Source organism: Syngnathoides biaculeatus, chromosome 3 (assembly GCF_019802595.1).
Source record: "Syngnathoides biaculeatus isolate LvHL_M chromosome 3, ASM1980259v1, whole genome shotgun sequence".
NCBI lineage: Eukaryota > Metazoa > Chordata > Actinopteri > Syngnathiformes > Syngnathidae > Syngnathoides > Syngnathoides biaculeatus.
The window spans coordinates 25,868,966-25,894,246 of NC_084642.1; the positions used below are offsets into that span (position 1 = coordinate 25,868,966).

Sequence of the window (25,281 nt, forward strand, 5' to 3'; positions counted from 1 at the left end):
ACCCAGTGCAGTGCATATTTGTATATATTACACAAGAGTTTAGATTTCTTCTGGAAGGGCGAAGCATTCTTTTAACAAGAAATTGCAGTTGCCCCGAGCCCAGAGAATGCGTGTGAATGCTGAGAGATGATGAATACCAGCAATAACCAAAATAAGGATGATAACGCAAAAGTGTATTTTACAGCAATTGTCCGTTGACCATTCAAATCAAATATGTGAGTTATGAATGAATGTCGTGAGAGGAATCTCATTGGATGCCTTGTCAGTGCTTTGATGTTCCGTAAATTCCAAGTCATGACATCATAGTTTATCACGCTCATCATCTTGCTTTTGATCATCTTGTTGCAAAAATGATTATTTTGGATCCGATGTTTGAGCTGGGATGAAAAATGGCTCACTTAATTGGCTTCACCTGTTCCTTGATTGTACTTACTTTATTTTTCGAATTTGCTTTTGATGCCCAATAACAATACGGTAAATTTCAAATGCTCTTCCCGTGCTTCAAAGCGAGATTTTTTTTCAACTTTTGCATCTGAATACATGAGTGGATTTTATCTATTTTTTTTTTCAGTTGTCACCCTAATCCAAAAATGTTTTCTTCCCAGTGCAAATTGAACGGCGGCACGGTTGTCCCACATTGTGCAGCTGCAGCGATGATTCCCCGTCCCCCCTCCCCCTCCTGGCGTTGGCATTGGGCCGAGTAAATCTGTTTTCTGCACGAGTTCCACCCACCAGGCCTTGAGTGCGCGCACATACACGCCCCCCCCCCCGCCTCCCCTCTCTGCAAACCCCCCCACCCCCACCCCCACCCCCAGCCCACCCAGCTCTCACATTGCGCTTTCGGGAAAAATAAGGTTTGAAGGCAGTTTTTTTTTACCGGAGCCAAGCGGGGCCTAGCGGGACTTGACGGCTCGACTATGTGGAGACAGAATCTTGTCTCGACATGTCTCGTTTTTCTGCTGACGTTCGCCGACGCTTCGCGATGTAAGTTTGCGCCTGTTTTGATCCGTTCCAAAAGTTTTTTTTTTTTTTCTCGAGCAACTTTTGGGGAAGTTGAAATGATTATTTTGTTGGGGGGGGGGGTATTGCTACCTCCATAGAGAGAACACCAAGTGAGTTTAAACATTCAAAGTGCGCGTACGCATCACGAGGTGCTAATACTAACAAAAGGTCATTTCTTGGAATTCTCAGTTTCGCAATGACCTCTTTTTTTGGTTTCCAGGCCAGTTCATATAAGAGCAATTTGGCTTGGCCAGTTCATCCATGCTGGCCTCCAACCCCATCTGCCAACTGTCAGCAGCAAACATGACTAAATTCCTGCTCGGATCCGTCACATGTTTTTGTAACATGAAGCTGCTTGGATTCTTGGATGAATCCTGTATGCGGGAACTGTGTGATGTGCGGAAAGGACAATAACTTGTTGACATGTGTGTTCCCATGTGTGTCCCAGTTTTGAGCCAGAGCACAGCATCGCAACTCCTAAGTAGGCGCAAGAGGGCCAACTCTCTTTTTGAGGAGCACAAGAAGGGCAACCTGGAGAGGGAGTGCATTGAAGAGCTGTGCAACAGGGAAGAGGCCAGGGAGATCTTTGAAAACATCCCTGAGACGGTAAGAAGGGACGCCCATCTCTGTCCTCACCTCGCTGAGAGGGAGAAGAAATAAAATGGGGGGCCCCAGTCGAAGTTGGTTGTTGGGGACCCAGATTCCCAGTTCATCTGTTCACCATCTGGAGGCAGGGCACACCCTGGACTGGTGACCGATCAATCACGGAGTACATGTAGATACACAAATCAGTCGGTGCTGCTTTTGGAATGGGTGAAGGAAGCAAAGTACCCAGAAAAGACCGAGGCAATATTTGAAACCCAAATTCAGACTGTAGCTTGGAACCAGAAGAAAAGTAACGGAACCTGGGCTGCTATTGGCGTTACTACTAATCCAGCAAACATAAGAGCCAATTTCATTTATCCTTTAACCCACTCATGTTAACTTTTTCAACAATTAAATGCCGGTACATTATCAATCCGTTACACGTTGAACATGGCGCGGCCAATCCCGGAGAACGGCTTGGCTGACCTCTTGTGTCTACTAGGAATTTCGATGTCCCACTGATTCAAGGAGTTAAGCCGTTTGGAGCAATGAACATGCCTCCAGTTTGATGACCCAATTTTTTTATACTGAACTTGCTAAAGTTCTGTATTCTTTATGTCTAGTGTATAACATATATTTATACAAATATGGTATGATAGTGTGTATTTTACTACAAACAAAGCCTACACATTGAGTAGAAAAGGTGTGTGAATCAGGCATTATTAAAGGGCTAATAATCGATGACTGATTAAATGGTTTGAAACTTTCTGAACTAGTGTATTTTACAAGTGTGGCAGTGAGAAATTAAAAAATGTGATTCTTGTAGGGTGCGAGACAACAGCTATAAGGTTTTACACTCACACAATTGTCAAAGTTTACATTTTTGTCATCTTTTAAAATTTTGAGATACAGTGAAGAAAATAAATATTTGAACACCCTGCTATATTGCAAGTTCTCCCACTTAGAAATCATGCAGGGGTCTGAAATTTACATCGTAGGTGCATGTCCACTGTGATCTAAAAAGAAAAATCCAGAAATCACAATGTATGATTTTTTTACCGATTTATTTGTGTGATACAGCTACAAATAAGTATTTGAACACATGTCTATCAGCTAGAATTTTGACCCTCAAAGACCTTGTTAGTCCGCCATTAAAAGTCCACCTACACTCCATGTATTATCCCGAATCAGATGCACCTGTGTGAGGTCGTTAGCTGCATAAAGACACCTGGTCACCCCATATAATCAGTCGGACTCAAACTTCTAACATGGCCAAGACCAAAGAGCTGTCCAAAGACTCCAGAGACAAAATTCTACAACTCCACACAGCTGGAAAGGGCTATGGAGAAATTTCCTAGCAGGTTGGTGAAAAAATGTCCACTGTTGGTGCAATCATTAGAAAATAGAAGAAGCTAAACATGACGGTCAATCTCAATAAGAGTGGAGCCCTATGCAAGATATCACCTTGTGGGGTCTCAATGATCCTTAGAAAGATGAGGAATCAGCCCAAGACTACATGACAGGAATTGGTCAATGACCTGAAAAGAGCTGGGGCCACCGTTTCCAAGGTAACCGTTGGTAATACACTAAGACGTCATGGTTTGAAATCATGCATGGCATGGAAGGTTCCCCTGCTTAAACCAGCACATGTCAAGGCCCGTCTAAAATTTGCCAATGACCATTTGGATGATACACAGGAGTCATGGGAGAATGTTTTGTGGTCAGATGAGACCAAAATGGAACTTTTTGGTCATAATTCCATTAACCGTGTTTGGAGGAAGACGAATGATGAGTTCCATCCCAAGAACACCATCCCTACTGTGAAGCTTTGGGGATGTGGCATCATGCTTTGGAGGTGTTTTTCTGCACATGGGACAGGACAACTGCACTGTATTAAGGAGAGGATGATCGCGGCCATGTTGTGTGAGATTTTGGGGAACAACCTCTTTCCCTCAGTCAGAGCACTGAAGATGGGTCGTAGCTGGGTCTTTCAAGATGACAATGACCCAAAACACACAGCTAGGAAAACCAAGGAGTGGTTCCGTAAGAAGCATATCAAGGTTCTGGCGTGGCCTTGCCAGTCTCCAGACCTAAACCCAAAAGAAGATCTGAAACTCTGTGTTTCTCAGCGACAGCCCAGGAACTTGTCTGATCTAGAGAAGATCTGTGTGGAGAAGTGGGCCAAAATCCCTCCTGCAGTGTGTGCAAACCTGGTGAACAACTACAGGAAACGTTTGGCCTCTGTAATTGCAAACAAAGGCTTCTGTACCAAATATCAACATTGGTTTTGTCTCTGATTTCTGGATTTTTCTTTTTAGATTATCTCTTTCACAGTCGACATGCACCTACAATGAAAATTTCAGACTCCTCCATGATTTCTAAGTGGGAGAACTTGCAATATAGTAGGATATTCAAATACTTATTTTCTTCACTGTACATGGTATTCAGTGCGTATAGTTCCTCAGGTAACTTTGACATATAAGGACTGAGCCATGCCGCAACTATATCATTGCTTATAATCTATAATTTTATAATGAACGTGGCTCTGGCGTAAGTAAACATTTTAGTAGCTTTCATGCTGCAGTTCAAATACTTAAAAAACTGTCAATACTCTTCCTTGCTGTTACTGCAACATCCTAAAAAAAATTTCTTTTCCAGGACTACTTTTACCCAAAGTATATTGGTAAGTTTACAGACAGGACATTTATTTATTTATTCCCTTATCGATTTATTTATTTTTTGAAAAAAATTATTTATTTATTTATTTATTTATTGGGATAGAGAGTTTTCTTTTCTTAATTAATACCAGTCTCTTTTTAAGTGTGTCTGGGCTCCCACCGTGTTGGCATCAGCAACCACAACACGGATTCTGACATCCCGTCAGATCTTCGGACGTGTGTGAAAGGTACAGTCTGTCTTAATGTTGCTTCGTTCAGTTATTCCCCATCACTGTTAGCTGTGAGAGATCATCAGGTGTGCCGCAGGATATTATCCAATTCCATTTCACGGTGTACTCTGCTCCCTGCTTGAACATACTGTAGCTGGGATAAACTCCGGTACTCCTGCGACCCTTGTGAGGATAAGCAACTCAGAAAATGGATAGTCTTTGCAAAAAAGCTATCTTTGTTCATCAGTCTATGCCAAAGATATATAGTGACACGAAGTACAATTAAATACTCTTCCACTAGACAACAAAAGATATATAATTGACTTGTGCAATCCGCCAGTTGTCACCAGAAATCAAGGCATGGCATGCACACACTGAGCAAGTAAATATCCATCTTCTACCACTTATCCAAAGTCAGGTTGCAGTAGCTTTAGCAGGGACGCCCAGACTCCCCTCTCCCCAGCCTCTTCATCAACCTCTTCCGGGGGTATCGCGAGGTGTTTCCAGGCCAGCCGAGAGACATAGCTGCTGCAGCATGTCCTGCCCCATCCCTGGGGTCTCCTTTCTAGTGAGATGTGCCCGGAACACCTCACCAGGGAGGCGTCCGGGAGGTATTCAAATCAGATCCCCCAGCCACCTCATCTGGCTACTCTCTAACAGGTGGAGGAGTAAATCTAGCCTGAGCTCCTCCCGCATGACTGAGCTTCTCACCCTATCTCGAAGGGAAAGCCCGGACACCCTGTGGAGGAAACTCATTTCGGCCGCTTGTATTCGTGATCTTGTTCTTTCGGTCATGACCCACAGCTCATGTCCATAGGTGAGGGTAAGAACGTAGATCGACCAGTAAATAGAGAGCTTTGCCTTTCAATTTAACTCCCTCTTTTCCACAATGAACCGATACAAAGTCCGCATACCTGCATACTCTGCACCAACCTGCCTGTCGATCTCAAGTCCATTATTCCCTCACTCATGAACAAATCCTCCACTTGGGGCAGGATCTCATCCCTGACCCGGAGATGGCACGACACCCTTTTCCAACTGAGGACTTGGTCTCAGATTTGGAGCTGCTGATTTTCATCCCAGCTGCTTCATTCATCTGCAAACCGCTCCAGTGAGTTGGAGATCATAAATAACAGCTTGATGAAGCCAACAGAATCACATCCTCTGCAAAAAGCAGAGATGCAATACCAAGGCCACCGAATCAGACCCTCTACACCTTGGCTGTGCTGTGAAATTTTGTCCATAAATGTTATGAATAGAATCAGTGACAAAGAGTAGCCTTGGTGGAGTCCAACCCTCTCCAGAAAGGAATCTGATTTACTGCCGGTAATGCGGACCAAACTCTGACACTACTCTACAGTAACCGAACAGCTCGTGTCAGGGGGTTCGATACCCTGTATTCCCAAAGCACCCCACACAGGACTCCCCACGGTCAAACTCCCAAGTCCAAAAAACACATGTAGACACCCAAGAGCTTTGTAAACACATTGGTGACCTCAACCCCAGAAATAGGAGAGCCTGCCTCACACAACCCAGACTCTGCTTCCTCATAGAAAGGTGTGTAAGTAGAATTGAGGAGGTCTTTGAAGTATTCACCGTGTCACAGCATCCCGAGTCGATGTTAAGAGCACCCCATCCTGATTGTGCATAGTGTTGATGGTCCACTGGTTCCCCCTCCTGAAACGCCGGTTGGTGACCAGAATTGGCCGAGTTTTTGCCTCAGTGACCATGAAATCTCCATTCCGCTTGGCCAATCGTTACCCATCAGCTGGCTTGGGAGTCCCACGGCCCAAAAAGGCTCAATAGGGCTCTTTCTTAACCTTGACAGCATAACTCACCGTTGGTGTCCAACATCGTGTTCGGGGATGGCCACCACGACAGGCACCGACCACCTTATGGCCACAGCTCCGGTTAACTACCTCAACAGTCGAGGTGTGGAACATCGTCCAATCGGACTTGATGTCTCCCACCTCCATCGGAACATGAGCAAAGTTCTTTCGGAGGTGAGAATGGAACTTCCTTCTGACGGGGAAATCTGCCAGCTGTTCCTAGGAGACCCTCATGATACGTTTGGGACTGCCACGTCGGACTGGCATCTTCCCCCATCAATGGAACCAACTCACCACCAGGTGGTGGTCAGTTGACTGCTCCACCTCTCTTCACTTGAGTATCCAAGACATGTGGCTACAAGTCCAAGGAGATGATCAAGACGTCTATCATCAAACTGTGACCTAGCCTGTCCTGGTGCCAAGTGCACGTGTGGACACCCTTATGCTTGAACATGGTGTTCGTTATGGACAATCTGTGATGAGCACAGAAGTCCAATAACAAAACACTGCTTGGGTTTGGATCGGGGGGGCGTTCAACCCAATCATGCCCTTCCAGGTCTCATTGCCACACGAGCATTGAAGTCCCCAAACATAACAATGGAGTCCCTAGCAATTTCGAGTCTTCATTTAACTTACCACACATGATTTTGGGATGTGAGAGGAAACCGGAGTGCCCAGAGAAAACCCATTCAGGCACGGGAAGAACATGCAAACTCCACATAGGCCGGTCCAGGATTTAAACTCCGCTCCTCAGAACTGTGAGGCAGATATGCTAAACAGCCTTCCACTGTGCCGCCTATGTTGCTTTTATTACATCAAAATTTCTGTGTTGTTGAGCAGAAATCAGCAATCAGTGCACGCCATTTCCATGCTACAGGGAAGGTACCAAGCAATGCGTGGATGGTCAAGCCTCTTATACGTGTGTATGCAAGCCTGGCTGGAACGGGCAATGCTGTGAGAAAGGTGAGTTGGATTTAAAATCTGGCTTTAAAACGGTCATTACCCTTGCAGCTTTTATTTACAATTTGACCATTCTGCAGACATTGATGAATGTGTGGATCCCACGTTTCCTGCGGGATGTAACCAGGAATGTGTTAATATTCCTGGAAGCTTCCACTGCACATGTAACGATGGCTATTATCTCAGCGACAACATCAACTGTGTGGGTAAGACATGCACATTTCGATGTATTTTGTTCACTATAGATCAAGACTATACACAAAGCCTTAGCTTTCGTGTTGCGTGTATATGTGGGTGTAGCGACATTTGCAATTCAAATTCATACTGAGCAATAAATATATACAGTTGAAAAAAAGATATTTACATACAGGGATTTTTTTTTATTCTTTTTTACCCATCTGCGTCTGACATGGAATCACATCAATTCGGATTACCAAAATTATTTCTAAATGCCCCGGCGGCACGGTGGATCAGCTGGTAAAGTGTTGGCCTCAGAGTTCTGAGGACCCGGGTTCAATCCTGGCTCCGCCTGTGTGGAGTTTGCATGTTCTCCACGTGCCTGTGTGGGTTTTTCTCCGGACACTCAGGTTTCCTCCCAAAGCTCAAAAACATGCAACATTAATTGGACACTCTAAATTGCCCCTAGCTGTGATTGTGAGTGTGGCTGTTTGTCTCTATGTGCCCTGCCGGAAAACCCAGGTGTTTAGTTAGAGACACACCTCTGGATGTATAGGCACACCTGATACAACGCATTTCATTATGTGAAATTATGTGAAAAAAAAAAAAAAATCAGCCAAGATAGGAAGGTAATTGTGGACTTGAGTCATCCTCGGGCGCAATTCCCAAATCCTAGAAGGTGCCATATTCATCTGTCAAACAATTCTGTTTATGACTACTCCGAGACCATCCAGCAATCATACTGTTCAGGAAGGAAATGGGTTCTGTGCCCCAGGGATGAACATGCAGTGGTCTAAAATGTGCACATCAACCCAAGAACAAATGTAAAATACCTTGTAAAGATGCTGGCCGAATCTGTCTCATCACCCACATTGAAGCAAGTACTCTACTGACATGGGCTGAAAGGCGAAGAAGCCATTTCTCCAAAAGAAAAAAAAAAACGGAGGAACGTGTGCTAATGCACACAGTGACAAAATGTTAATACCTGTAGAATTGTCCTTTGGTATGAAGAAACTCAAATTTTACTATTTTCCCATAATGACCATTGTCATTTATAAGGAAAGGAATGCAGCCCTATGGGGGCACAAACCAGTGCAATCTGTAGGCCGGTCCCAAGCCCGGATAAATGCAGAGGGTTGCGTCAGGAAGGGCATCCGGCGTAAAAACTGTGCCAAACAAATATGAGCGTTCATCTAAAGAATCCCATACCGGATCGGTCGTGGCCCGGGTTAACAACGCCCGCCCCCGGCACTGCTAACCTGCAGGGCGTCGGTGGAAATTCAGCTACTGTGGGTCGAAGACAAAGAAGAGGAGGAAACCGGATCCAGCGTCAGAGAAAAAAAGAGGAATGCACAGAGCCTACAACTGAGTGTAGGGACTTTGAATGTTGGGACTATGACAGGAAAAGCACAGGAGTTGGTTGACATGATGATTAGAGAAAGGTTGATATTCTGTGCATCCAAGAGAGCAGGTGGAAAGGTAGTAAGGCTAGAAGTTTGGGAGCAGGGTTTAAATTATTCTACCACGGAGTAGATGGGAAGAGAAATGGAGTAGGGGTTATTTTAAAGGAAGCGCTGGCTAAGAATGTCTTGGAGGTGAAAAGAGTATCAGATCGAGTGATGAGACTAAAATTTGAAATTGAGGGTGTTATGTATAATGTGGTTAGTGGCTATGCCCCACAGGTAGGATGTGACTGAGAGTTGAAAGAGAAATTCTGGAAGGAACTAGATGAAGTAGTTCTGAGCATCCCAGACAGCGAGAGAGTTGTGATTGGTGCAGATTGTAATGGACATATTGGTAAAGGAAACAGGGGCGATGAAGAAGTGATGGGTAAGTACGGCATCCAGGAAAGGAACTTTGAAGGGCAGATGGTGGTGGACTTTGCAAAAAGGATGGAGATGGCTGTAGTGAACACTTATTTCCAGAAGAGGGAGGAACATATAGTGACCTACAAGAGCGGAGGTAGAACCACGCAGGTAGATTATATTTTGTGCAGACGATGTAATCTGAAGGAGGTTACTGACTGTAAAGTAGTGGTAGGGGAGAGTGTAGCTCGACAGCATAGGATGGTAGTGTGTAGGATGACTCTGGTGGTGGGTAGGAAGATTAAGAAGACAAAGGTAGAGCAGAGAACCATGTGGTGGAAGCTGAAAAAGGAAGAATGTTGTGCAGCCTTCCGGAAAGAGGTGAGACAGGCTCTCGATGGACAACCGAAGCTCCCGGAAGACTGGACGACGACAGCCAAGGTGATCAGAGAGACAGGCAGGAGAGTACTTGGTGTGTCATCTGATAGGAAAGGGGAGAAGGAGACTTGGTGGTGGAACCCCAAAATACAGGGAGTCATACAAGGAAAGAGATTAGCGAAGAAGAAGTGGGATACTGAGAGGACAGAGGAGAGGCGAAAGGAGTACATCGAGATGCGACGTAGGGCAAAGGTAGAGGTGGCAAAGGCTAAACAAGAGGCATATGAAGACATGTACACCAGGTTGGACACGAAAGAAGGAGAAAAGGATCTCTACAGGTTGGCCAGACAGAGGGATAGAGATGGGAAGGATGTGCAGCAGGTCAGGGTGATTAAGGATAGAGATGGAAATGTGTTGACTGGTGCCGGTAGTGTACTAAATAGATGGAAAGAATACTTTGAGAAGTTGATGAATGAAGAAAATGAGAGAGAAGGAAGAGTTGAAGAGGCAAGAGTGAAGGACCAGGAAGTGGAAATGATTACTAAGGGGGAAGTCAGAAAGGCACTACAAAGGATGAAAACTGGAAAGGCAGTTGTCCTGATGACATACCGGTAGAGGTATGGAAGCAATTTGGAGAGATGGCTGTGGAGTTTTTGACCAACTTATTCAACAGAATACTAGCGGGCGAAAAGATGCCTGAAGAATGGAGGAAAAGTGTTCTAGTTCCCATTTTTAAGAACAAAGGGGATGTTCAGAGCTGTGGGAACTATAGAGGAATAAAGTTGATGAGCCACACAATGAAGTTATGGGAAAGAGTAGTGGAGGCTAGACTCAGGACAGAAGTAAGTATCTGCGAGCAACAGTATGGTTTCATGCCTAGAAAGAGTACCACAGATGCATTATTTGCCTTGAGGATGCTCGTGGAAAAGTACAGAGAAGGTCAGAAGGAGCTACATTGCGTCTTTGTGGATCTAGAGAAAGCCTATGACTGAGTACCAAGAGAGGAACTGTGGTACTGCATGCGTAAGTCTGGTGTGGCAGAGAAGTATGTTAAAATAGTACAGGACATGTATGATGGCAGCAGAACAATGGTGAGGTGCGCCTTAGGTGTGACAGAGGAATTTAAGGTGCAGGTGGGACTGCATCAGGGATCAGCTCTGAGCCCCTTCCTGTTTGCAGTGGTAATGGATAGGCTGACAGATGAGGTTAGACTGGAATCCCCTTGGACCATGATGTTCGCAGATGATATTGTCATATGCAGTGAAAGCAGGGAGCATGCAGAGGAACAATTGGAAAGATGGAGACATGCACTGGAAAGGAGAGGAATGAAGATTAGCCGAAGTAAAACAGAATATATGTGCGTGAATGAGAAAAGTAGAGGGGGAAGAGTGAGGCTACAGGGAGAAGAGATAGCGAGGGTGGACGACTTCAAATACTTGGGGTCAACAATACAGAGCAATGGTGAGTCTGGTCAGGAAGTGAAGAAACGGGTCCAAGCAGGTTGGAACAGCTGGCGAAAGGTGTCTGGTGTGTTATGTGACAGAAGAGTGTCTGCTAGGATGAAGGGCAAAGTTTACAAAACAGTGGTGAGGCCGGCCATGATGTACGGACTAGAGACAGTGGCACTGAAGAAACAACAGGAATCTGAACTGGAGGTGGCAGAAATGAAGATGTTGAGGTTCTCGCTCGGAGTGACCAGGTTGGATAGGATTAGAAATGAGCTCATTAGAGGGACAGCCAAAGCTGGATGTTTTGGAGACAAGATTCGAGAGAGCAGACTTCGATGGTTTGGACATGTTCAGAGGCGAGAGAGTGAGTATATTGGTAGAAGGATGCTGAGGATGGAGCTCCCAGGCAAAAGGGCGAGAGGAAGACCAAAGAGAAGGTTTATGGATGTGGTGAGGGAAGACATGAGGGCAGTTGGGGTTCGAGAGGAAGATGCAGGAGATAGGCTAAGATGGCAAAAGATGACACGCTGTGGCGACCCCTAACGGGACAAGCCGAAAGGAAAAGAAGAAGATTTATAAGGAAAGGTGAGAAGCTTGGAAGTCTTAAGAACACAATTCCAACTTTGCATCAGCTCAACTCAGCATCATGTTGTGCGGTTCCTACATTGATACATAATGCTGAAGCATTGTCTCATGACACCAGCTGGGAATTTCAAGCTTGAGTGGGTCTTCCAAATGGACAATGACACAAAGCACAATGGCAAACTGGTGACAAAATGGCTCCAGGATAACATAGTCGATGTCTTGAAGTCGACTTTTCACCAATCTGTTTGCCTTCTAGATGTCAACGAAAAATGTCTACATAGCGCAAGTAGCTCCCCGCCTCATCACTGTGACTACCTTGCGAACTGTCTTGCCGCAGTTACCTTTAAATGGTTATTCAGTTATTTTACTGATTAACTAGAGCTTTAAAGTAATGTAGTTACTTGACTAATTGTTTTAAAATTACTTAAAAAGACCATTAGCTTGACAGCACCCATTACTTGGCAATACATGCCACACAAGTTACAGAATAAACTCATCAACATGAAATAATAACTTAAATATTAGTATATAATAGCTTGAAGCCGCATTCTACGGTTTCCTAATGTAGGCTTGGCATGCCAAGTACAGAAAGGTAATGTCAATAAGTGCACTACTGTATTTCCATGTAGACTTCTGTAAAGACTCTAAATTGACTCTCGGTGTGATTATGAGTGCAGCTGTTTGTCTCCATGTGCCCTGTGATTGACTGGCAACCAGTTTAGGGTGTACCCCACCTCCTGCTGTCACGAACGGGGCTCGAGGGTGGACCCAAATGCACGACTCCAGAGACAAGCAGACAGTGCAGAGGAAACCTTTATTCGGTCCAAGGTCTGTGATCCGACAGACAGTCCAAACAAAAGTCGTCCCCCACGCCCTATCTATACTGGGCGTCATCAACTGTAACACGGTGCAGGTGTGCTCTGACTGATTGGCTGGCCACGCCAGCCTGGGCAGGTAGCCAGGAGCATGACAGTACCCCCCCCCCCCCCACCTCAACGGCCGGCTCTGGACGGCCCAGGAGCATCAGGATGAGCCGCGTGAAAGTCCCTGATAAGGGAGCGGTCCATGACGAAGCGGGAGGGGATCCAGGCGCGCTCCTACGGGCCATATCCCTCCCAGTCCACCAGGTACTGGACCCCCCTTCCTCTGCGGCGGGAAGACAGCAGCCGGCGCACAGTATACACCGGCCCACCGTCGACCATGTGGGGGGGGCTTGACCGGAGGAGCCAGCGACGAAGTGCGATTCGGGCGAAGTCTGTTGACGTGGAACATCGACCTGGGCAGTTTCAGCGAGACGGCGACCGGGTTAATGATCTTGGTAATTGGGAACGGGCCAACGAACCTGGGTGCAAGTTTGCGGGATTCCGTCCGCAACGGGAGATCTTTGGTGGAGAGCCACACTCGCTGTCCCACTCTGAGCTCTGGCGCGGCCCTCCTCTTGGGGTCCGCTGCGGCCTTGTAGGCGCTGCTCATGCGCAGCAGTGTCCTCCGCGCTGCTTCCCAGGTCCGTTTGCAGCCTCGCACCACGGCCAGGGCCGACGGGACCACGGAGTCTGTGGCCAGTGGAGTAAACAGGGACGGAAGATAATTATGCACGACATGGAGTGGAGCCATACCTGTTGAGGCGGAGGGTAGAGAATTGTGGGCATACTCCACCCACTTGATGTGCTGGCTCCACGTGCTCTGGTCCCTGGAGGCCAGGCATCGAAGACCGGTCTCCAACTCCTGATTTATCCTCTCAGTATGGCCATTGGACTCCGGGTGATGACCCGATGTCAGACTAGCTGACGCGCCGATGAGGTTGCAGAACTCTTTCCAGAATCGGGCGCTGAATTGCGGACCCCTGTCCGAAACGATGTCCCGGGGTAGTCCGTGATAACGGACGACCTCATCTAACACCAGCTGGGGTGTCTGCTTGGTCGACGGGATCTTCGGAAGCGGCACTACAGACAGCACCACTGTGTTCCCTTGGGAGAGCGGCAGGCCGGTGACGAGGGGGTGGCAACTCACCAACGGGCCGTAGGTGGGAAGTCTTATTGGCCGCACGCACCGGGCAGGCGTTGACGAACTCCCTTACGTCCTTGCTGAGGTTGGGGCACCAGAACCTTTGTTCAACCACTGAACGCGTCTTTGCCATACCCGGGTGACAGACCGTCTTGTTGGTATGGGCCCAGGCGACGACGTCTCCCCGCAGAGATGGGATGACGAAAAGGCGGCCCGACGGACAATCCGCGGGCGGCGGTGTCTCTCCCAGGGCCTCCTTCACCCGCAACTCGACCGCCCAGGTGAAGCCGGACACGAAGCACGTCTCTGGCAGGATAGGAGCGGCCTCTGATTCCGTGCGGTCCCCCTCGTGGATCCACGAGAGTGCATCCGGCTTGCCGTTCTTGGAACCTGGGCGGAAGGACAGAGTAAAGTGGAAGCGGGTGAAGAATAGGGCCCACCTGGCCTGTCGGGCGTTCAGCCGCTTCAGGTAATCCAAGTTCTTATGGTCCGTGAAGACAACGAACGGTACTTGCGAGCCCTCCAGCCAGTGTTGCCACTCCTCCAACGTGCTCTTGACCGCCAGCAGTTCCCGATCTCTCACGTCGTAGTTCCTCTCTGCCAGGGTCAGCTTCCTAGACAGGAACGCGCACGGGTGGATCCGACCATCTCTGGGACTCCTCTGAGACAAGACTGCTCCGATTCCTGAATTAGATGCATCCACCTCCACCATAAACTGGTTTTCTGGGTCCGGAACAATTATAACGGGCGCAGCAGTGAAACTTGCCTTTAGTCTGCTGAAGGCCTCCTGGCAGGTCCCGGACCACGAGAAGGTGGTGTGTGGTGAGGTGAGCGCATGCAGAGGAGCGGCCACGGAACTGAATTTCCTTATGAACTTCCTATAAAAATGAGCAAATCCCAAAAACCTCTGTACGTCCTTCCTGTTGGCGGGGGTAAGCCAACGCCGCACCGCGTCGACCTTCCCGGGGTCCATACGTATCTCTCACTCGGCCAAGACGAAGCCCAAGAAGGACATGGATGCCCGATGGAACTCACACTTGTCCATATTAACGTACAATTGGTGCTGCAGCAGACGCTGGAGCACTTCTCTGACCTGTCGAATGTGAGATGTTAAGTCTTCCGAAAAGATGAGAATGTCATACAGGTATACAAAGACGGATTTATTCAAAAACTCCCGAAGCACGTCGTTAATGAAGTTTTGAAAGACAGGGGGGCGTTGGTCAGTCCGAAGGGCATCACGAGATACTGGTACTGCCCCGTGGGAGTGTTGAAAGCCGTCAACCATTCATCGCCCTCCCGGATCCGCACCAGATGATACGCACTGCGCAACTCCAACTTGGTGAAGATCCGGGCTCCTTGGAGGAGTTCAAATGCTGTAGCTATCAGGGGCAAGGGATACCTGTTCTTGACCGTGATGTCATTCAATCCTCTGTAGTCTATGCAGGGTCGCAAGGTGGAATCCTTCTTCTTAATGAAAAAAAACCCCCGCGCCGGCTGGTGAGGATGACAGTCGAATAAGACTCCGAAAAAAACTCCCTCAAATCATGGTAGCAAGAGGGTACTGTGACTAATTCGGCGGCGGTGCTAAGCTCGGCAACTTTGATTCCTCCGTCTTCCCCTGCGACGCCACACTGCTTGCGACAGTCCTCACTCCATGCCCTAATCCGATCCGTGACCCAATCAATCTGTGGGTTGTGTCTCTTGAGCCACGGGCTCCCTAGGATTATGTCACTGTTAGTAGAATTGAAAACGTGGAAACTAATACGCTCTGTGTGCCCCTCCGGAAAGTCCATACGTATAGTTTGCGTGCGGTGTGTTACGTGGCAGAGGAACTTGCCGTTGGCGGCGTAAGCAACACGAGGACGCTGTGTGGGAAAGGTTGCCGCCCGCAACACTTCGACTATCCGAGGATGCATGAGGTCCGCATCCGAACCGGAGTCAATGACCACGGTCACTACGCATGAATGAGCGTCTGTCCTGACTGTGAGGTGCAACAGTGATCGCTCCGACTTAGCGCCAGTATACCGCACACTCACCGGCGTCGAGATCCCAAGGTCGGGGCGCTTCGGCAGAGTCGGACAGCGGGCGATTACGTGTCCCAAACGACCACAGTAGAAACAGCCCCCTTCTCGTCGCCGATGTAAGTGCTCCTCGCTGGCCTACCAAGCCCCTCCACTTGCATGGGTTCCGATGTAGCAGACAACGCGGGTGGGCGAGAAGCGACCGAGCTGAGCCTCTCCGTCTCCTCCTCCCTCAGGCCGTCCATCTGTCTCAGCACGGTCAGGCGCTGGTCCACCTTGAGGGCCAATGCGATGAGGGAGTCTAGCGAAGGCGGAAGATCCATGGCAACGAGGTGGCCACGGATTTGTGGGGACAGTCCCTGGTAGAACATGTCATGGAGGGCCTCCTCGTTCCAACGGCTCTCGGCAGCCCGGATCCGGAACTCAATGGCGTAGTCAGACACGCGGCGACGTCCCTGACGAATCGTCATGAGCGAGCCGCGTACTGGAAAACCTGGGTGAGCGGGCAGACGAACCTCGTCCATGAGCGGCAGATCTCCGAGTTGCGACTCCACTCGGCAGTGGCCCACGCCTCCACCTTCCCCGTCATGTGGGAAATGACGAAGGCGATCCGGGAGCGGTCCGTGGGAAAAGCGGACGCTTGCAGTTCAAAGTGAAGGTCGCACTGCGCCAGGAAGGGCTTGACGTTGCCGGAGTCGCCTGAGAACCGCTCTGGTCGGGAGAGCGGAGTTATGCCAGCACGGGGAGGGTCAGTAGCAGCCGCGCTAGCTTGAGAAGCTAGCCATGGTTCCAGCTGGGCGCAGAGCTCATGGATCTGTTGATTAGTACCCTGGAGAGCAGCCTCTTGCTCGACCAGGCGTTTGCCCTGCACTTGCAGCGCACGGCGGATGGCTTCGGAGTCGGCTGGGTCCATGTTATGGTTAGATCGTTCTGTCACGAATAGGGGCTCGAGGCTGGACCCAAATGCACGACTCCAGAGACAAGCAGACAGTGCAGAAGAAAACTTTATTCGGTCCAAGGTCTGGGATCCGGCAGACAGTCCAAACAATCAGAAGTAATAGTACGGCAGGCTTACGAGGGTTGTCAGTGGACAGGCGTGGGTCGGTGCACGGAGAGCAGAAGTCAGGCAAACAGGAGTGCGGGAACGAGGCATCAAGGACGACGATCTAGCGAAGGACAAGTCGTCCCCCACGTCCTATCTATACTGGGCGTCATCAACTGTAACACAGTGCAGGTGTGCTCTGACTGATTGGCTGGCCACGGCAGCTTGGGCAGGAAGCCAGGAGCATGACACCTGCCTGAAGATAGCTGGGATAGGCTCCAGCACTACCGTGACCCTTGTGAGGATAAGTGGCTAAGAAAATGGATGGATGTCCGTATTGTATTGGACTGTGTTGCAGTGGTGCTACAAAACTGTACTCAGCCACGTGAGCATCACTCATTAATAAGGATGGGAAAGGAATAATGAGAACTGAGGAGAACCAATTCCAAAGTTAACAATTCCATGGCATTGTTCACTGAATCTTCAACAAATTGTCTTATTGATCCAAACGGGAATAATGACATCACAGCACACATCATGCAGTGCATATGACACATTAACCAGGCGACATCTGTGGAATGCCAGGCCTCCGAGTGGTATTAATAGGCTACCTCACTCTAATTATTCCCAGCAAGGGGGCCAGCTTGCCACCAAGAGCAGCAGTAAACACACAAGTGAAACAACAGTAATTTAGCCAGAACTACAAGGCAGAAATTCAACCCTGTCTGTAAAAAAAAAAAAAAAAAAAAAAAAAAAAATACCATTCAAGATGCATTTTAATACAATCAAAACCAATATTGAAATTCAATGGGCAGACCTGAAACGGCCCGTCCAAGAAAGGTAGGCTACAAACTCAACTTAGTTAAATCAGTCGTGTCAAAACGGAGTCGTCACAATTCCTACCAGAATCTAGGATATCCTACACCTTCTAAATTTTTGACCAAAGTCGCGCAGTTAAAAGGCAACTGTCCCAAAAATGTATCTTGAACTGAAATAAATCAAATGAAAGTGAACGTTTGGCATAGTAGAAAGCAAGGAATGAAAAATATCTGAAAGTCATCCTCTCAATATTCTCGTATTTAGCAAATAGAAATAATTTTGGTATTTCTAGTTGACCTAAATTTCATGTCAGACAGTGAGAGGAAAAAGTGTATTCTTTTGATACTCTGTCGCGTATGTAACATCTGGTTCCGGCTGTGCCTGTACATGAGGCGTTCAAATATGATCACGCCAAATGTTGATTGACTGCCAAAGACGTGTTTGCTTCATGCTCATCATTGTGGTTGGATTTTGCAGTGCAAAGAACTCTCGCATCATATTGACCTTTGACCTGCAATAACATACAGTACATGTAGTTTGTTGTTCACGTGGTTGTACACTGCTGCGTATGGACAAAAGTTTTTACTGTGGCACCTATTGTAGGAATGTAGCTGCTTCAAAGCACATACAGTATTTCCAATGTTCTTCGCATATTAAGATGGATATCTAGAATCTTTACTCATCCATTTCTCAACCATCTTTTCTGTCATTGACTTGAAGCGAAAGTCCTCACCAAGGCGGCAGAAAAGATTCTTTAGTTTTATTTTTCCTTCAACTTTAAACAGACACCATCCCTGCTGTTTGTTGTTGCTTCCTGTCTCACATTAAAAAGTAGCGCTCTGATTTATCACTGTTTATCTTGAGTTAGTTCAGTACAAAGTCTCTCTAAACATGCACGGACTCAGTGAGAAACATTTACTTTTTCCCCATTTTTGATGGGTTAAAGTTGTTTGCAAATAGCTCGTCACGCTGTACTAATACGTTAGTTGACCTTTACTCAGTCTGTTAAGACTCAAAATAATTTTCTTTTTTTTTATCCATTGCGTGTGTCCGACAGAAATGAATTCTTTCTAAGTATAATATATCCTCGATCCTGAATGTGGAACTTGTGTATGCTGACAGTAAATATAATGACCTAAAGTAAGGTTTATACATTAGAAACAATTGATGGGTTTTTTTTCTTGTTAACATTGTAAACTGTGGAAGGCTCATAAGATCTTTTTTCTCTCTCTCTCTCTCTCTCTCTCTCTCTCTCTCGCTCTTTCTCACTCTCTCTTGCGACTCTTTTTAGACATCAACGAATGCCGAATGTACCCAAGTATTTGTAACGAGCCTGCGAGCTGTGTCAATACTCCAGGCACGTTTGAGTGTCAGTGTCCAGCGGGGTTCACATATAACTTCACTTCCAGGAGCTGCGATGGTGAGTCATAAACCCTCTGAAGATTTATTTTGCAGCATAATGCACAAATATTTAAAAGCCATTTTCCTTTCCAAATGTACTGATGTACCCCTAAATGAAAAAGAACTCTGGTGAGAGGTGATCAGGAACCAGATTTTGGTCCCGTGTGGAGAGGCTCTATTAGAAAGTTCCAGGAAGACAAATCCTCCCGTCAACTGGCTGAATTCTGTCCCGTTGTTCTTCCGGAACTTTGTGACATCCTCACACAGGATCTCTCGGGTTCTTTTTGAATTCATTATTGCAGATGTGGATGAGTGCAAGGTGGGCGTGTGCGACGGCACATGCGTCAACAATGTGGGCAGCTACACGTGCCACTGCGATGGCCGACAGGGTCTTCGCTTGGCAGACAACAAGCACGACTGCGAAAGGATCCCGGTATGCGTGGATTTGTCTGACTTCAAATACGCTGAGATGTTGTACCTCGGGGAGCAGTTTGGAGGGCTTCCTGTGATATATCTTCTTTTCCGTCTGCCAGAGACAACAAAGTGAGTGTGGAACAACTCTCAGTCACGTGTCATGACGTTGGAATTGAGCCACAACATAAGACAGAAACCTAGTCGAATCGAAAATGGACATTACAAGTTTTTCCCAATTATTTTTTTCCACCCTGAGTAGTCCATATGCTACAGTGAGACATATAAGTGATATAAACGAATGCAGAGATGAGTATTTGCAGTGACGTCCTTCATATATTTATTGATTTTATGACAACAGTTGGCCATTATCACACCCCCTCTGTCCCTCTTCCATAGCAGGCTGATGCCTATCCCCTCAGATTCTGGGTCAAAAGTGGACTTTGGCCTAGATTAGTTAGCAGTCAATTATACATGTACAGTAGTGTAGTACAAACTGACAAATATTACCCTCACATTCGCATTGTCGCTGCATGGGAAATGAACCCATTCCAGACCAATAAGCCACCAGACTCAGTGAGAGCTGATCAAAACAGGACTTTGTAGTTTTGCATATGCGTGAATATGAATATCTCACTGTAAATTTTATTCAAGTGCCATCCCATTAAGTTGTCTTTCTGGTTGCCAGGTTTGCAGCAGAGTTTGACTTCCGCACATTTGACCCAGAGGGAGTTATTCTCTACGCAGAATCTTCCCAAGACTCATGGTTCATGCTGGGCCTGCGAGGCGGCCACATCGAGGTCCAGTTTAAAAATCAGCATACTTTAAAGCTCACCAGTGGAGGCAAAGCCATCAACGATGGACAGTGGCATGTGGTAAAAAGATTTCAATGGAGGATTAACATGTTGCACATTTTTAGAGTGAGGTTGGACTGACTCAGTACGTTTTCATGGTTTATGCTGATATTTGACGAATAATGACAGCAGCACTACGTGTGACATGCAGATCTCAGTGGATGAACTGGAGAAGAGCATCAGTGTGAAGATCAGCAAGGAAGCTGTGATGAGCATCAACAGCCCGGAGAGTCTATTTATGGGAGTCAATGGCAAACTGGAGACGAAAGTTTACATCGCCGCCCTCCCCAACCGCACCAACACTGTCATCAAACCCGTAAGTTGACATCTTTAAGTACGGCATTATTTTCTTTTGTTCTGTGTTGAGAACCTAAATTGGATGAACCACTCACGAGTCATTTGTCCAATAGATCAACCCGCGACTTGACGGCTGCATCCGGGGCTGGAACATGATGAACCAGGGAGCGTCTGGAGTGAAGGAGGTCATCCAGGAGAAGAAAAGTAAACACTGCTATGTGCATGTGGAACGGGGAACTTTTTTCACCGGGGAAGGATTGGCACGCTTCGACATTGACTACAGTGAGTAAGTTCATTCAGACTTCCATCAGTCCCCAGAACCAAATGTCGATTACCGTGTACCAACACAAGACTATTCTACTCAAATAACAAGAGTATTATTTAAACCGAGTGTGTGGTGACATGAGAGGAAGATGTGACTACTTCAATGAATGAATGCCATTTATAGTGATATGGCGTTGATTGCTGGCTTTAATCAGGATATGTGGCACACTTTTTAATTTCAAATACTCACTACCAGCACACTATTTTCATTACGAGTCCTCATTTATGGTCCATTAATTCCGAGCTCAATGTTTATGTTGTTAGGTGGAAGTTAAAAAATGAATATCATGTCATATAAAATAAATAAATGTAAATAAATAAATACACAAATAGATAAATAAAATGTCAACGTGGTCAACGTCAAAATTAATGATGCTGCAAAGCTAATATGATGTTCATGGTGTGACCTGCCTGGAGACAAAAAAATATGGTAGCTTGTTCATGGTATCAACAACATGTTTAGACAATGCGGTTAAACACAGTCACGTCTGACTAATATTAATGCAAAAATTATACTTGGAGAATTACGGTTTTGGTAGTGGTCAAATGGTAACTTGGTATTGTTAATGGTCAATCAAGTGTCAAGTTTTCCTTGAAATCTTGTAGACCTTCACTTGTCAAATGAGTAGTTGAATGCTTGCATTCAGTTTGGCCACATAATGGTCTACATCAGACATGTCCAAAGTCCGGCCCCCGGGCCAATTGCGGCCCGTGGACAAATTTTCACCGGCCCGCGGCCTCTATCATGAAATCAATAATATGCGGCCCGCCAGCACTGTTGACCACAGTATAAAATACATCTGTACAAAAAGCTATTTTTCATATTTTTCATTTCACCAGAAGATGGCAGTAGCCCTGTGGCCGCACTCTGGCCGCCGTGACCCTTGACCTTGCGTGATCGTTTCAGCCCAGCCCATTTCTAACATGGCGTCTGTAAACAAAAAAAGGAAAGTTGACCGCGAGGGCCGCCGCTTCCAGGACAAGTGGAAATTGGAGTATTTTTTTCACTGAAATACGAAACAACTGTGTCTGCCTAATTTGCCAAGAGACTGTGGCTGTTTTCAAGGAATTCAACATCAAGAGGCACTACCAGACGAAACATGCTAGCTACGACAAGCTAACTGGGAACAAACGCGGTGAAAAAGTGAAGCAACTGGAAGCTGTTTTAACGGCACAGCAAAGCTTTTTCACAAGAGTCCGTGAGTCAAATGAAAATGCCACAAAGGCAAGCTACGAAGTGGCAACTCTGATTGCAAAGCACTGCAAACCTTTCACTGAGGGTGAATTTATTAAAGACTGTGTAATGGAAATGGTTGAGAAAATTTGTCCCGCGAAGAAGCAAGAGTTTGCCAATATTTGCCTGGCTCGTAATACTGTGGTACGGAGAATTGAAGACGTTTCATTAGATATTAAGAGACAGTTAGAGGCAAAAGGAACTGAGTTTGACTTTTTCTCGTTAGCGTGCGATGAAAGCACGGATGCGTCCGACACCGCTCAGTTACTGATCTTTTTAAGAGGAGTGGACAATGACTTGAACGTGAGTGAAGAGCTTCTGGACCTCCAGAGTCTGAAGGGCCAAACAAGAGGAACGGATTTATTTGTTTCTGTTTGTTCCACCGTAGATGACATGAAACTACAGTGGAATAAAGTCACCGGGATTATTACGGACGGCGCACCTGCCATGGCTGGCGAGCGGAGTGGATTATCAAGCCTTGTCTGTAACAAAGTCAGCGAAGAAGGAGGCAGCGCTATTAAACTCCACTGTATTATTCATCAAGAAGTTCTCTGTGCCAAATATATGAAATATGATAATGTTATGAAACCGGTGATAAAGACTATTAATTATATTCGCTCCAAAGCGCTGTGGCACCGCCAGTTTCAACAGTTTCTTCTCGACATCCAGGCTGAATACGGAGATGTTGTGTATCACACCGACGTAAGGTGGCTCAGGGTTAGGGTTAGGGTTAACCTAACCTAACCTAACCCTAACCCTATTCAGCACTTTTCCTACAGTGAGCATATAATAGTGAATAATATGTAATGTTTCACATGAACTTAGATATCCTTTATAGTTTTCTTAATTTTTTGTGGTTTGTGATTTCGGTAAAAACCTAAATGTAAAAGTAAAAGTATGCCATTTGTAATTAAATTTAAAAAAATCCCAAAAAGTTAATTTGTATTTAATGTTAATGGTTCAAAGAATGTCAGGCTAAATAGTCGGCCCCCACACATTTTCACCTTACCAAATCTGGCCCTCTTTGCAAAAAGTTTGGACACCCCTGGTCTACATGATATTGATGATAAACTCTCTCAGTGTGTTATTTAGGTAAAAAATGCGCGTATCTGCGGTTTTCACATATATGCCAGTAGCCAAGAGAAGCCAACTCTAAATGAAAAATGATGTTGAAAAATTTAGTTTTATGGGTATGTGGTTAATTTGAATTAATTCCCGGCATTTTGTAGAATTATGGCCCCCCTCTAATAAAAAAGCCAAGTTGTAACTGAATATCTTATTGCCTGAAAGCCTTTAAAGTTATTATTTCTTTTATGACAGAGAGAGGGAGGGAGAGACACATATTGTATTAGTACTCTAAGTAATCCCAAACTCTGTTTCTATTAGGGTGTTTTACACCGTGTGCACTGCATTTCAAGTCCACGGTCCATTTTTGGTACTCAAGAGAGCTAATTTACTCCAGCGAAATAATAAGGCTCCGTTAATGTATGTTTAAATTACGATTCCGATCCATTTTTGGTGAACTATGGCAAAACATTTAAATACCCCTTATACCAGATTTGACGGTTACGTCACCGACTTTCCCAATAAGTGTTATATTTTTCTTTCCTAATCGTGGGATGCAATTGCATTGAAATGTACAAAACAGTCAAATTTATCTTCACTGTGATCATAGCACCCTTAAACCTCAGATCCTAGAGCTTCCCCTTATGTACTTGATGTAGAAAATATACTACACAGTATAACACAATAAATATATTATGCTGAGTAGGCTTTTGGACGTTAGTGTTTTTTTTTTTGGCGTTTTTTTTCGCTTTATCTACTAAGGCACTCTATAAATTCACTTTTTACAGAATCACACATTCTTCCTCGTGTATGTTGACAGGTGACTCCGGAAGCTGGAAGGTGGATTTAAGGCTGAATATACGTCCTTCAAGCAGCACAGGCATCCTTTTTGCACTAGTTTCCAACAACACAGTCCCACTGACTCTTGCTGTGGTAACAAAGAACGAATATGATGCTGTACGTGCATATGAAACACTCGTTTGAAACAAAACATCTTCATCCTAACACCGCCTGTCACAACACGCTTCCAATTGATTTGTTCTCCTTCTGTTGCAGAACCTGCAGGTTTTCTTGGATGGGGTTTCGGTGGCAACACTGGACTCGGTGCTGTTGTGTTACCCTGAACGATTAATAGTGCTGTTAACTGTGACTCCAACAGAAATGTCAATCTCGGCGAATTCCTCAACCATCAAGGAAATATTGCCCGATGCCCTGCAGGAGGCACTGCAGCACCTCAACTCCACCATGCAGAACCCGATCAGCACCTACATTGGCGGAATACCAGGTCAGTTGCAAAGAACTGAACAACGATAGGTGGGCGACTTTTGGCGAACATCATTATTTTCTCACGAACATACTCAGTGACATATGCTCGTCATATAAAGGCCAACGTGCCAGCACTAATCATTTCAATATATCCCAGTTCTTCCAAAAAGTGCTTCAAAGCAACCTTAGAGTAGTTACAGGAAACGTTCCCGCTAAGCATTTCCAAGTGACCATCCCAATTGATTCCAGGAAGGAATGGCATGTGTTTCTTTGTGCTCTAATTAGCCAAATCTGCTGCAGTAAGCAACTGTAAAAATTGACACCAGAGGTCTGCGTGTGTGTATATCTTACCATATATACACATATGTAATAATAATGTCTGTATTTGTCTCCACCCCCACGACCCTCTCTCAGATGAGGTCCCATTGGATGTCACCCCAATAACGGCCTTTTATCACGGGTGCATGGACATCTCAGTCAATGGGCAGATGTTGGACTTTGACGAAGCGCTGAGCAAACACAACAGTATCACGTCCCATTCCTGCCCTCCTGCTTCAATCCCAGAAACTGATGCTCCTATGCCACACTCAGAATGACATTAATGAACACCCCACCCCACCACACCCCATCGTGGGACATTTAAAAATGTAGGACGCAGGATGGGAGGGAGTAAGAGGTAATGGCGTATCAAGGAGATACTTTTCTATGGTTGTAGTTGGTTTTGCCACTCATATGTGTTTTAATTTGCTGATTTGTGATGTACAACAACACCTAGTTTGCTGGAAGCTGGATGATGTAGATTTAGCACTTTGTGTCAACCAAGGAATTCCGAGAAATGTTGGAGAACAGCAGAGCTCCGTTGCACGCATAACATGTTGAGCAAGAGA

General features: G+C 46.1%; 1 protein-coding gene across 2 annotated transcripts; it reads left to right on the forward strand.

Annotated features, from left to right (window-relative positions):
- The first annotated feature begins 811 nt into the window (after positions 1-811).
- Positions 812-25,281, forward strand: pros1 (protein S). 2 transcript variants are annotated; one of them, XM_061815046.1, is made up of 14 exons: positions 812-984; positions 1,451-1,608; positions 4,246-4,270; positions 4,409-4,492; positions 7,144-7,266; positions 7,344-7,469; positions 18,834-18,962; positions 19,246-19,486; positions 20,043-20,229; positions 20,360-20,524; positions 20,619-20,787; positions 23,949-24,085; positions 24,185-24,413; positions 24,809-25,281. In XM_061815046.1, the coding sequence occupies exons 1-14, from the start codon at positions 918-920 to the stop codon at positions 24,988-24,990; spliced, it is 2,022 nt and encodes a 673-aa protein (XP_061671030.1). In that variant the 5' UTR covers positions 812-917; the 3' UTR covers positions 24,991-25,281. The 2 variants fall into 2 exon arrangements, with proteins under 2 accessions (XP_061671030.1, XP_061671031.1); XM_061815047.1 differs by lacking the exons at positions 24,185-24,413; positions 24,809-25,281 and having other exon boundaries at positions 20,619-20,791.